The sequence below is a fragment of the Phalacrocorax carbo genome, chromosome 23 (genome assembly GCF_963921805.1).
Source record: "Phalacrocorax carbo chromosome 23, bPhaCar2.1, whole genome shotgun sequence".
Lineage (NCBI taxonomy): Eukaryota > Metazoa > Chordata > Aves > Suliformes > Phalacrocoracidae > Phalacrocorax > Phalacrocorax carbo.
Genome location: NC_087535.1, coordinates 4353445 through 4367071, shown reverse-complemented (window position 1 = coordinate 4367071; position 13627 = coordinate 4353445). Strand labels below are relative to the sequence as shown.

At 57.3% G+C, this 13627-nt stretch overlaps 1 protein-coding gene across 4 annotated transcripts in view; it reads left to right on the top strand.

The window, feature by feature from the left end:
* Positions 1-12259, top strand: part of CCND3 (cyclin D3) — a 47797-nt gene extending 35538 nt beyond the window's left edge. For all 4 annotated transcript variants that reach the window (XM_064472131.1, XM_064472133.1, XM_064472132.1 and 1 more), the window contains exons 3-5: positions 6445-6604; positions 7221-7363; positions 10357-12259. In XM_064472131.1, coding sequence (XP_064328201.1) covers positions 6445-6604; positions 7221-7363; positions 10357-10518 — 465 coding nt within the window. In that variant the 3' untranslated portion in view covers positions 10519-12259. The remainder of the gene's footprint in view (positions 1-6444; positions 6605-7220; positions 7364-10356) is intronic.
* Positions 12260-13627: the final 1368 nt, after the last annotated feature.

Below are 13627 nucleotides of genomic sequence, written 5' to 3'. Positions count from 1 at the left end.
TGCATTTCAAAGCACGGACAGTGCTCTCCATGCCCTCAGGAGCGTGAAGCTGATCAAAATGCGTGTTGTGGGCCAGTGTCAGATCTCTGTCCCTTCAGAGTGATTCCTGGCCGAGAGGAATACGGGTTGTAGGAAGGTAACCTTACTGCCATGCTTCGCCTCTGTCTCCCTCTTTGATCCAGACTTTGCAGGGAGTCTTGTCATCATCCCTGCACACGAGGGGAGATTCTAGTGATTTCTGCGGCGTGGACCTTGGGCTACAAGGAATCGGTCTTGGTGGGCACCATGTGCATATCTCCCATGGATCCCAGCTGTACTTCATTCTGATTTATTTGGTGATTTATTCTTGGTGAGGATTTGCTTTTTTCAGTTTAACGTTGAGCTGTGTGACAGGCTCCTTCCAAAGGAGAACAGTTAGGAGACGTGCAGGTGGGTAGCGGGCAGAGCGTGTGCAACATCCCTGGAGGCTTTCCTTCACTCTCACACTCAAACGCTAATGCCTCCTCACTCAGAGTCTTTTTTATTTCTTCCCCCAGATGTTCTTCAGTAGGAAGTTGTGGCTAAGCAATGCCACAATGTTCATCTTCCCTTCTCCCTCCTCCTGGCAGCACTGGGGTGGAGATGGAGGAAAGCGCTGCCTGCTGTCTGTTGCTCACTTCTGATTGTGTGGGTCTCGGTACTGGAGTTGTCCTTCCCTGTACTTTTTTCCACCAGGATCCTGGCTTGCTCTCGGTGCAACAGGAGGCACAGCCGGATGGTTGGCACGGATCTCTCCCATCGTTGTGCTCCGGAATCAATATGCAGTTGAGGTGGACAAGAATGGCTTCATTTTGGGGGTCAGAAGTCCTTTCTTGGGATAGCCAAAGACTGGTTTATCAGGCAAATAGGATCCCTTTTCCCTTTCCCAAGGGGATGGCCATGAACAATCAGCAGTGCAAGAGTTTGTTCGTTGTAATTGGTGCGAGCCAGAGGGCTGAGCAAAGGCATCACAAACCAGCCACAGCCCTTAAGGAGAGGCACGGAGGCATTTGCAGATGTCTGGACAGGAGATGCTCTGCAGCCTGTGATCTGGTGGTCATCTTTCTCTGCCCGCCACAAGGCTTGCTTTTGGTAGATGTTTAACCCTGTTTGGAGCAGATCCTGCTCCAGTCTCCCATTGCTCCCCACTGTAAAGAGGGAGCGGAGGTAATATCTGAAGATATGCGAAGGATTTGTCTTCGCTTTAGGGCCTGACAAGAGTTAATACCCTGATTACAAAACCAGGGCGAGCTGCTGTTTTCCTCCTCTGTGCTAACCGTGGTAATGTTACTTCTCTTTCACAATCTTGCAGTGGAAGAGGGTGGGGAGGGGAAGGGGAGCTTCTTCATCAAGGTTTGGACAATGGTGCATCCTGGCGTCTTCTCATGGATCGGTGCCATTTCAGCCTCCAGCGTGTCCTCCCCAGCCTTTCGGAGGAAGCAGGCTCACTTTCCCAGTAGGTTTGCTTCCTACTCTTGCCGGGATGCTTGGCACCAGCTCTGTGGTTTAGAAAGGACACACTGGAAAGAAAATCTTGATGAAGTTATTCTAGAGAGAAGGAAATGATGCAACGAGGGACTTGTCCATTTGGAGGAAGTTGGATTTCCGTCAAGGGTGTTATCTAACCTACCTTTCTTTTATTTAATTTTTTATTTTTTTTAATAAAGGCTTTTCTGGCCTCTGCTTGGAGGTTGAGGAGAGCAGTTGTAGGTCCCCTTCATCTGCCTGGTTTGCTCCTAACTCATTGGCTTGCCTCTGAAATCTTTGGCTGCCAGATATTTCCTAGCAAAGACCGTAAGCAGGATCAACCCATTAGGTAGACAGTGAAGGGAGCAGCAGTGTCAGCACGCCATGGGGAGTGGAAATAAGAGAAAGAGAGAACAGCTGAGTAGAAAAGGGTGTTTGCTTGTCATAGAGCATCGACTTTCCAGAAGACACGCTTGTGTTTTGCTGTTTTGCCTTCTGCCTGTTGCGCGGCGCAGAGAGATGTGACCGTTTCTGCATCTGAAGTTGGCACCTTCGCCCTTGACATCCAGTCTTGTGCCCTGGTCAGGGGATGGAAACAAACGTTTGCCCCAGATTTCCTATTTGCAAATGGACTTTCGTGGCTGCTCATTTCTGTAGCTGTGTCTCAGCTGCTCGGTAGGGTGGGTGGCCAGCAGCAAGATCAGCAGCTCTTTCCACCTTCTTTTTGAGTCAGCTCGTGAGCACAGCGGAGTGCAGCCTGCTCCCGCTTCGCTGGTGTCTCATCAAGTCTGCGATAATGTAAAATGGTACCTTATCAACTTGAGTGACAAAATCGAGTGCAACTTCCTTTTCTCCTGCAGGCAGGGCTGCTGCAGAGAGGAGCTGGGCCTTCTGCTCCCTGTGCAGCCTCGCCAGATAGGTCTACACAGACTCCTTGTAGGCACAGCGGGTGTGTGGGTGTTGCTGAGGGTAGAGCTTGATGTACAGAGCGACCGTCGCTGCATGAAAAGGAGAGAAGCTGGTGTGACTGTCACATCCCAGTCTGCATTTGCAGAGCTGTAAATTGAGTAAAACAGTCTCTGCTTATGTCTTGGGTCTGTCGTAGTGAGAGGGTGCAGGGGCAGCAGCCGGGGCCTTGAGGCTGTTTCGCTGCAATGGGACTGTGCTCTGAGATCACCTTGGCAGAGCAGGGGAGGCAATGGGAAATGGTAGTTGCTTTCCTTCCTTGGTTTTTTTTTATTTTGTTATGTTTTTTTTTTTTCCTTTCTGGTGGGATGCAGCCAGGAGAAATCAAGGGAGCAAGCTTACAGAGGGGAAGCTCAGCTGCCGCGCAGTTTCCACCCCCAGAGACAGTGGCCAGGCGTGGGGAGCTCTGCCCTGAGGGATCTTACAGAAGGGCGACCTGATGCATTCCCAGCAACGGGATGCTCAGTGGGCAGCGCTGGCAGCTTGCAGCCCCTCCACAAGGAGGGTGGGCTCCACAGGCTGGAGAAACAAAGGAACATTTTCCACTTTCTTCCTCTCTTTTATTAGCCAGGCAGACACTGATTCAATTAGGTGCAAAACAAAATGCCAGGAAAAGGATGTTTGCTATACTGAGTGGTGCTGTTGTTGCAAACCTGCTTGCCTATCTCTTGCAGCCTTTTGTTCTGCTTCTTCCACAGATAAAGTGATTCAGAGATTCTGACATGCTGCTCTGAGAGCGGGAAGTCCCCAGGGTTAGCAGGAGCGAAGCGAGGAGCAGGGTGGTTTGGCAGGAGAGTGGCTTCCCTGAGCTAAATCTTGTGAGCTGGTGACAGTCCTTGGCGCCTGTCGCCTTCAGCTGGCATCTCGAGCGCCGGCTGGGTCTCGGGATCAGGCCTTTTGTAACAACGAGGTTTTTAAGAAGATGATGAACCTCTGTAGTAGCTGGAAAAGAGCTGCTTTTGTGCATTGCAAACGGACAGGCTGTTGCCCTGGATCAGTCCTGGTGTGGCAGGAGCCAGCTTGGCCCAGGTGAGGTCTCGTAGTTGAGCTGACTTGCACCCTGGATTTCCTTAGGACAAAGTGCGTCCCAGCAGGGACAGGCTCTCTGCCATACCAGTACAGTCATGTGCCTCTGGTAACTTCCAGTAGCTGGCTTGCAGCTCTGGGAAGAAAGGCAAGGAGCAAGAGCCCAGATGATGCTGGGCTGGTGTCTCCTCGGTGCTCAGGAGCTCCCCTCTCAGGTGTAGTGATCCCTTTTGGGTTTGCTTCGTGAGCAGCAATCTCCAGGCCCTCCTTTTGACCTTCTCCCTGGGTCTGCAGGAAAGCCGCGCTCCCAGCTCGCGTGGAGAAGTCGGGCTGGAGCTGCCTCGGCCTCTCGCCCTCGGGACAGTGACTGCCGAAGGTGTCAGCAGCGTCCTGTGCCCCTTCACAACAAAGCGGGCTCACGCACGAGCGAGCAGCCGGCTTTCCCAGCCTGCTGGCCTTGGTGGGTTCCAGAGGAGCAGCAGGCAGGGACAAGGCACAGAACTCTCCATCTCCAGTGGCCCTTTCCTTGTGTCACCTTGCTGTGTTTCTGCAGTTTAACCCATGGGCAGCACTACCTGTTTTTTCCTTCTTTTACCCAAGCCTGATCTCTCCCCTCTGTTCCAGTCCCGCTGTTGAACCAGGCACCCGCGGTGAGCTGTGCTGCGATCCTCAGGCTCTGGAGCTCATTGCTAAGTTTCTTCTTGCTTTTATCTGTGGATTTGGCTTAAAAATATAGAAAGACTAGCAGGCTGGCCATCCATATGGGAGACTAGCAAGCATGGACTAGCAAAGCACTGCTTTCTGGTTGGAAAAATGCAGGCTGTGAAATGGCAAACGGCGTGTTTGGCCTCATGGGGGATTTGGAGCAGGTTGAGCAATGCTGCTCATTTAAGCAACTTAAAACTGGTATTGTTGTGTAAGGGGAAAGAGTGGGTTTAAAAAAAAAAAAAAGAGAGAGAAAATGAAGATCTGCCCTTATGAAAAATCTCACTTCTTCAAATCCATCTGTTCTGGCAGCCCTTTGGCACGTCTGTGGGCAGCACTGACCTTGTAATCCTAGACTACTTGGAAAAAGAATAGATATTCTGCTGGGTAGAACTAGGCCCTGAAATGGAGATATCTGATACAAATCCCAATTCAGCTCTGTCATTCCAAACCTGGAGCTTCAGCTCCTGCAGGGTGTTTTCCTTTCCCAGCACACCATCAGGGCCGCTGTCAGCGCCCCTCTGCTAGCAGAGAGGAGGGACATGGGGGCATCTTCTGTGGCCTTTCTGGCGTACCTGGACCCTGTTGCCAAAACCAGATTTGCTGCTGATCCAGAGGATGAGAGAAATTGGGAGCCAGAGATCTTTGTCGTGGCTCGGGACGTGGGGGAATTGGGACCGGCAGAGAAGCTCGGGCAGCTGGGTGTGGGCTGCCCGTGACATTCCGGCTGGGATGGGAAGGGAAACGATCCTAGAAAGATGCAGCTCTCGCCTCTCCTGAGACTGCTCTGTTGGTGGCATCGTCATACGCAGACGTAACATCAAAGCCGCCCAGCCCAGTGAGACCAGAATGTGTGTGGCCTCGAGTTTGATTCGGCTGCTGCCCTAGCTAAGTCACATAGACCTCGACACAGGTGGCAGAGCAGGGAGCTGAATTCAGGGGTCCCAAATTCTGTGCTAAGGCTCTAATCGTAGGGCTCTCCTTGCTTATACCTTGCCAGATGAGTGCTTTGGTACCAAACCTCTGCAGGACTTGCGGGGTGATAACGCTGCCAAGTGCTTGCTTGTGGCTGCTCTGCACTTTGGTTTTCTTGTCGGGGTTAGGACTAATGCCCAGAGTTGGAAGAGCCTGCGAGAGGCTGAGCAGATGAGAGGAGCAGCCCGAGCTCCAGCTGAAATCCGCGGGGGGCTCCCGGCCTTCCTGCCATCTGGTCCCCAGCTTGCAGATTACACAGAGACTGGCTCGGGAAAGAGATTGCAGAGATCTCTGTTAGATGCTTAGAGAGAGCACCACAACGTGGGACGGAGACATCAGCAGCCACCTGGCATGTACCTGGGGAGCACCGGTGAGCCATCGCTTGTACGTCAGTGGGAGAGGTGGGCGTTAGCATGGCTGTTTGGTGCCTCTTCCCCTGAGAAGCTGCTGGGGATGCTCTGTTGAGCATGGCTGGAGGCTCTCTTGGCAGAGAAGAGGCATGATGAGTAGGGCAGGTTCTGCCAAAGTCCTACTGCCCAGCCTGGGACCTCCTCCGTAGGGCTGCCTGCCCAGTGTTCGTTGGGCTGAAGACCTCAGCACCTAGTTGCAGCCCCTGTAGGGATGTAGGGATAGAAGATCTCATAGAGAAGTTCGGGCTGTTTGGGTGCAGCCCTGAAAGCTCAGCTGTGTTCCCCCCACCTTCCCTCGCTTCCACGTGTCGTGCCAAGGGGGTGGCTGCCGAGCAGCTATTGCCTCCTGTGGCTCAGCAGCCGAGGAGCCACTGTAGGAGGGAGTCAGTGTGCTGGCCGGCTCCAAGGAGCACACAGAGAGGTGGGCTTCGGTGCTCCCTTTGCTGTAGCGGGGTTAGCCCCACACGGGATTGCTGCTGGCAGCCTGGGCATCAGCCTTTCCTTTTGGGAATGGAGAAGGGATGTGGGAATGGTGTGCCTACTGCTCCTTGCTCTGGTTTTCCTGTGTGGGCTGTTGCAGCAACCTTGCAAAGCAGAAGAGTGTCGAAGGCTAATCTGATTGCACCTTGGAAAGAAGAAACCACATTTATCGCTTCCTCTTCTGATCTTTACTCCAGGCTTTGCAATAACTTAAGGCTGGATTTGTGCCATAGTCGCAGAGCAGGGATGTTCTCCCTTTTCTTCCCTGTCTCATGGATTTTACTGTTTTACTGGCCCTTCCCTAAGCGCTGGCCTTATCTGCCCTTGAATTTGGTGAGTGTTCCTGCCTGGCCTAGCCTTGCTGAATAACACACTGTCTGTCTGTCTGACTCTGCAGGACTGGGAGGTTCTAGTCCTGGAGAAGCTAAAGTGGGACCTGGTCTCAGTGATAGCAAATGATTTCTTGGCTCACATCCTGCATCACCTCCCGCTGCCTAAGGACAAAATGGAGCTGGTGAAGAAACATGCACAGACCTTTATCGCCCTGTGTGCCACAGGTGGGTGCCAGCTCTCGGCGGGTGGCTCCAGCGGGGTGCTGGGGAGGGTGGGCTGGCCACTGAGGTGGGATAGCCTGGGCTTGAGCCGGGCTGCTGGGTAACCTGGGGCTGGTCTCCGACGCCCTGCCTTTCCGGGGAGCTGGACGCCTGCCTTCATTCAAATCAGAGCATTTTGCTGCTCCATGACATGTTTTCTATCCCTCACAATGTGGGATAATGGTCCTGAGGGCTCTAAGTGGGTGCCCAGAAGATGCTGGGCAGGAGCAAAGCCTCCGTGCCACCCCTCTTGCTGTGCAGGCTGTGGCTGCGGGAGGGCGTCCAGGGTAAAGGCAGGGTTTAATTGAGGCTTTTGTCAGCCTCGCTCTAAGTCACTAGAGCAACCTTACCTTTAGAACTCCTTTGGTGAGACAGGCGCAGAGAAATACCTTAATGAGGCTTGCTGCTCTGCTGCTCGGCCTGTTTCCTGTCGCTTCACCCCCATTTCTTCCCACTAAGCTGGAGGGAGCCCTCTGCCTGGCCCTCTAGTCTTCCAGGGAAATCGCAGTCCCAAGAACTTACCATGTGTATCCTTGCTAACAGCTTCTTTTTGCCCCTTGTGTCCCTGTCCTGGCTCTAGACCACACTTTTGCCATGTACCCCCCCTCCATGATTGCGACAGGCAGCATCGGAGCGGCGATCCACGGCCTGACGGTCTCCGTGAACAATTTCACCGGCGAGGCGATCACCGAGCTGCTGGCCAGCATCACTGGCACGGAGGTGGTGAGTGTTCACGGGGGAACAGCAAAGCCGTTTTTGGTGCTGGATCTGGTGGAACCCCTTCCTCTTTCTGCTGCTCATTCTTAGAGGGAGAGGGAATTAGGCTGTTTGTGATGCTGACCTTGGTTTGAGGAGTGCCCAGAGATGAGTGGGCATCTCTAAACGCAGCACCCTTGGTCGGTCCCGCAGCTGCAGTCGGCTCCTGGCCTCCGAGCGCTGCCTGTGTGGAGCGGGACGAGCGCGGGAGCCTTTGAAAAGCAGGACAAAGGGGAGCGTCTGTTCCCTGCGCGGGCAGGTGTTGGTGGGATCGGGTTGACAAGGTGGGATGGGGCAGAGGGAGAAGTTGAGCTCGGCATCTGCTAACCTCCGCTGGTGTCTGGTTGCAGGTGCCCAGACTCGGGTGGGAAGGGGTCGGGGGCATAGGGCGTGTCAGGATGCTGGCACGGCGGCTTTGGGGACATCGGGATGGTGGGGGGCATCCGCCTCCCCCTCCAGTGCCCTTTGAATGGGGAAGGGGGACCCTGTCGGGCTCCCCGTTTCCAGGTCGCTCCTGCTGCAGTGAAGCAATCGGGAGCCTTTCTTCTGCCAGGGGCCCCTTTTGATCTTTTCTTCTACCCGAGCGCTAATGCTGGCAGCCGGGCGCGGGGTTAGTTACAGTCCCCTGACAGCAGCGCCGGGAATTGGAAGAGGTGCCGGTGCCGCAGCGGGTGGGAGGCTGCGACCAGGCTTTGTCCAGGCAGGGAGGGGACGGGGCAGGAGGGTGTCCTGATCTATTTGTGCAGCTTTAATTTTTTTTTTTTGTTAGTCGGAGCCTTTTTAAAGAGTGAATCGGTGCAGCCAGCTGCTCTCAAGCTGCTGTAGTGAATGGGGCAGGGACTGAAACCTGCTCTGGGCTGGGGCTGGTGGAGGGAACAGGTGGGAAGCAGGGAGGGCACCGCCGAGGGACCGGAGCCAAAATGGAGCCCAGCACAGCCCTGCTACCCTCCGGCCCGCTCCTCTCCCTCCTCAGCCTGGAGAGGGCATCTGTTCACCCCCCACAGCCCGCCCCGGTGCGAGGTGCTGCACAAACCGTCCCTGCCCAGGCGGGGCTGGGGCGGCTCCTGTAGCAGAAGGAAGCCCTGGGGACGTGTCTGCAGAATTGCGGGACTCCCAGGGGAAGCACCCGGCCTCGGCTTCCCGCGTTTGTGGTGCTGATGCTTTTCCCTGAACCTGGCCTCACAGTGTCCCTGGGCTGTGACTCAGCACTGGAGGAGCGATCCCCTTCCCGCAGCTGCCAAGGCTCAGCCGGGCAGCGCTGGGGGTGCAGGGACGCTGTAGGGATGGAGCGGGACGATGGTGCAGGGCTGTGCCAGCTCTGGCTGGCAGGAGCTGCGCTGCCACGCTGAGGCTGGCTCATCGCTGGCTGTGCCAGTACTTTGGGTGCAGTTTGGAGCTACTCTGGATCAGTCCTCAAACCTCATGGAGCAGGACCAGCCCCCAGCATATGTCTAAGCCAGAGCCCCACAGCACGGCCGACCTGCAGAGTAGGGAGCACACAGGGTGGGGCCCACCGAGCTGCCTCCCGGGCAGCCCCTGAGGCTTCGCTGGCCAGCAAAGGAGCCTGGCTGCCTGTGGCCAAGCCAGCTTTTAGCATCTCTGCCGAAATTGCTGAGGGAGAGCCCGGGGACCCGCTGGCCGTGGCGCGAGGCCCTGCAGTGAGCTTGCCCCGGGGCTGCGGGCGGGCAGGCTGGAGGCTGTGCTGACGGGAAACGGCGTGGGGAAGGGGAGGTGGGCGTTGCTATTTTCGCTCGCCACATCCTCTGTCAGTTTCTAAGAACTGGCGGCGGATTCCTGGTAAGAGATTTCGGTCTGTGACAGTATCCAGGGAGCGCACGCGGCCCCGCAGCGTCCAGCTCGGCTCCGGCCGCGAGGTGCGAAATGCCACCTCTTACCCCTCGGTCAGAGCCGTGATGCAGCCGGTGGGGTGCACCCGCCGGCGATGCCTCCTGCAGCTCTCGGTGCGTCACGGTGCTCCGGGGTCGAAGTGGAGGAGTTTCCTCCTCTGGTTACAGCTTGCTTGGGGAGAAAACAGGGGAGTTTGCTTTTATTACAAGTGCTTCGCCGCTGCTCTCAGTCCCCTGCACCTTCCTGTTTGTGGGGCTGGCATGTCCCCCAGCGCTGGGCTCCCTGGGGAGGTGCGGGAGAGTCACGCAGGGCTCCCACGGACGGGAGAGTGGGAGGGTAAAAGCCTTGCGAGAAGCTACGTGGCCGCAGCGTCGTTCTTGTAATGACCCAGCGCAACGGTGCGTAGGGAACATGTGGCTGGGGCGGCTGTCGGGTCTGGGAGGGTCCCGCTGCCTTCAGGATCCCCAAAGTGTCGCAGCGTGCGTCGGCCGGGGCACCCGGCGGGGATTCGCCTTGTCCTGGCCCGGAGGTGGGCAGGGCCGGGAGCAGGCAGAGCTGCGCTCGGCTTCTCTGCAGCGGATGGGTCACCACGGCGGTGCGGGACCACAGCGAGCTCCGGGAGCCCTCGGAGGTAGGGCCTGGGGGAGGCAGGTGGGGCTCCAAGGCGCGCACCTGTGGCGCTGCACGCTGGCCGTCCCTCCTGGATCTGGGAAGTTTTGGTTGTAAAGGTTGATGCTGGCCTGCGCAGAATTGCTCTGCTCCGGCCTCTGGGTCGGCAGCGGCAGCTGACAGCCGTGATGCTGAAATCACACGCTGTGCCCAGGCACGAGCCCGGATGCTTTGGCGAGCTCTGATGGGCACAACCTCCGTTCCTCAAGAATGTGGTCAAGCAGGGAGGTGGGGAGAAGACAACCAAGGCTTCTCCCGGGGAGGGGCCTAAAGCAGAGACAAGCTGGAGATGCCTCTTGTTGGAGAAAGGCTTCTTTGTCCTGTGTGTTCAGATACTCCAGGGGCCAGAGATGTAGCCCAGCAGCTGCTCAGGGCTATTTATAACGCTCCCACCTCACAGAAGCAGAGAACTGAAGCCTCTTGTCTCGTTCCTTCTCCTGCAGGACTGCCTGAAAGCCTGTCAGGAGCAGATTGAGGCAGCCTTAGCCGAGAGCCTGAAACAGGCATCCCAAACCCAACAGGAATACAGCACTGCCAAGACTGCCGCTTACCTGGCCAGCCAGCCCACCAGCACCCCGACAGACGTCACGGACATCAACCTGTGACCGGCCTCCCCTTCCCGAGAGCCGCCCGGCCCCGCCGCAGCAGGACCTCGCCCTGGACACTGAAAGGTCGCTGCATCCCACCTACCCATCCGTCAGCCCCCTCCATCTGACGCCTGCGGGGGATTTGTTCTGCTCACTGGGAGCGCAGAGCAGGATCCGTGCTCGTCCGTCGGGAGCGGGCAGCCAGGCTGGCGGAGCTCGGCACTTGCTCGTCACCTTCTGGAGGTGGCTGGGGTGAAGCGACCGTTTTCTTGGTGGCAGGGCACAAGAATAGCAGGGGAGGGGGAGCAAGACCCAAAATGAAGTTGTAAAACATTTCAGTTCACGTTCCTCGTAGCCCGGCTGGGCCGTTCGCCGTCTCCTCGTGGGTGTTTACCGGGACGACTTCCAGCCCTGCGTGGGCCATCAATCATGGAGAGCGAGCCTCGTACCCCCACCTGCGCGACCAAAACCCTTCTAACCCCCAGGTCCCCTCCCCGGGCCGGGCTGCCACAGGCCCGCGCGGCTCGCGGGGAGAACCGAGTGTCCGGCGGAGGGAGCCGGTTGCTTTTTGGCCCCTCGGTCCCAATTGCTTCATGCCCGATCGCTGTGGCTCCTGGGGGGGTGGCATGGCTGCTTCTGCTTGGGGTGGGGTGGGGCAGGTGGCTTGTTTCTCGTTGCTGTTAGATTTGGGATTTGTGGGTTTTTGGCTTGCTTGGGGGCACGCGCGCTCCGTCTGTGTGGAGAGCGGACGTCCTCGCCTCGGGGAGCAGCCTCCTGGGCGAGGTTCGGGCGCGATCCCCTTGGCTTTCCGCTGCCCCACTGAGGCTGCTTAATTTATTGTTAACTGCTGGGAAATGGGGAGGGAGGAAGACTGTGCAGTTCCTTGGTGTGGGGCCTGGCTGCTGGTCTCCTCTCCCTCCGAAAGAGTGCCTTCACCCTCCGTCCCCTTCCGTAGCTCCCTGGGCAATGGGAGACTCTCACTTGGAAGCTGGTTGGGGTTTTTTTTATTTTTTTTAGGTAGCTTAGATATGAGACTAGGTTTTCAGAAATACATTTGAATGTGCTGCTATAGTCTGAAATGCATCTTCGCTCCTCCAAGGCAGGGATCTCGGATCACGTTCAGGAGGGGGCTGTGTTGCATAAATATCCACGTGGGTCCAAGTTGCATCCTCATGGGGTGGAAAATTTGCTGCGTACTTGAGTTGAAAAGCGATTATTGCATTTTTTTGTATTGTTGTTGTTGATCCTGTCTGTTAGTTTTTATAAAGAGTGTTTTAAAAAAATAATAATGCTGCTTTTCTAAGAGAAAAACCATTAAAGAGTAGATTTGTATTAACCAGGAGAAGCCCGAAAGACTCCGCAGGGACAGGAGGCAGGATGTCGCTGCTTGGTGACCTCTGGACATGTGGATCTGTGGCTGTCGTCCTCCCGGGGGGGATGTGGAAAAGGAGGTAGAAACCTTCCTTGGTTTTTGTTTTTTATTTTTGGATGCCACTAGAAACAAGTCTTATCAGATGGAAAAAGATGGGGCTGCTGTTCTTCCACTAGCCTGATTTGTCAAGAAGAGGCATCCGCTGCCGACTCCTGCTAGCAGGAGGGCTGGGGGTGTGCAAAGCTCACCTGAACAAATAATTCTTTTTTTATATATAAATGAGTTTTAATTTAAGAGTAAACTGGTTTCACGTTCACATGCAAGAGTCCCGCTGCTGGGAGAATCAGAGGACGATATGATGTTGCAATAAAGTATTTTAAACGAGTACGAACGCGTCAAGGGTCTCCCTTTGTGATCTGCTGCCCTGCATCACCCTGGGGTGGGACCCCAGAAGCCAGAGGATCCCCTCGGGCCGCTCCCGGAGGCTCCAGCCCTGCGTTTCCCAGGGCCACAAGAGCAGGATGAAACGGGGAGGCAGGACCCCGCCAGCCAGCCCCGACGCCGCTGAGAGGCGAAGGGGAGGCGGCCGAGGGACGGCGTCGCGCTCGCCGGGGCCCTGGGGCAGCTCACGGCTGGCGGTGGATGGACGCGGAGCCCAACACCTTCCTGCGGTGCGGCCGCTGGAGAGGAGGCGGCAACTTCACGCCCCCGGCGCCTTTGCAGCAGCTCAGGCGGTGCTGCAGGGTGGCGAAAGCGCGCTGGGTGCACCGCGCGAGCCCGGGCTATCTTTCGTGCTCATCAGCTTCTGGCTTCTTTAAAGAGATAAAAATCAGGAAGCCAAGGAAAAGGCGTTGCGGTGTGCAACCAGGCCCGGCTCTGTGTGCTGCTCCGCTTCGCGTGGCTTCTGCTCCTGCTGCTGTCACGGGAGAAGGTGCCAACTCTCGAGAGAGCAGCAGCAGCCGCCCTCAGCGCAGCCTGCTGCCGCAGGAACCCGCAGGAGCTTTTCTCCCTAGGCTGCACCAGCGCGACTTTGTGCCGGTTTCAGGAGCACGGCGGGGTACCTGCAGCGCGCAAACCCCGCGGCGTCACCGTCAGCAATTCCCCAGAGCAAGCGCGGCGCCGTGTGGGCCGCGGGAGAAGCCCCCGCTGCGGGTTTTCCGGCAGAGGCAGCACGTGCGTGTGGGCAGGCTGCTGCCAGCACGCGGCTGCGGGGGCCCGGCAAGGACAGCGGTGCCGGGGCTTCCCCAGCCTTGCCGAGCGGAGTTACACCCAGAGGGGTGGCTGGGGAAGGGAGCGCTCCAGAACCCCTGGGGAAGAGGGATGGCAGGCATTCTGGCGGCAGGGGGGTGGTGGGGATGGTGCCAGGAAGGCTCCTGGCACTGCTGGGCTGCTCTCGCCCTCGCCTCTGGCCATGGCCACGCTCCCTGTGGTGGCCAGTTCAGGCCCCGCTCCTGCCTGGTGACAGCCAAGCCCTCGGGCAAACCCTCCAGCACCCGCAGGAGCCATTTTTCCCCCACCAAGAGCAGTGTTGGCTTTGGGACCAGCCAGGGGGCCCCAGCCCTGGCCCCCCGTCCGCCCTCCCTTTGCCCAATGGCGCGGGGGCTGCTCAGGGAGGGAAGAGGGGGTGCGCAGGGGTCCCTCCTCCATGTGCAGTCGCGGGGCAGCACCTGCAGCGCAGACTCCAGCTGCAGCTCTGCAAGAGGCCCGGGGCTGGTGGCTTTGCTCTGCCACCTGCTGGGGACAGGACAGGGCGGG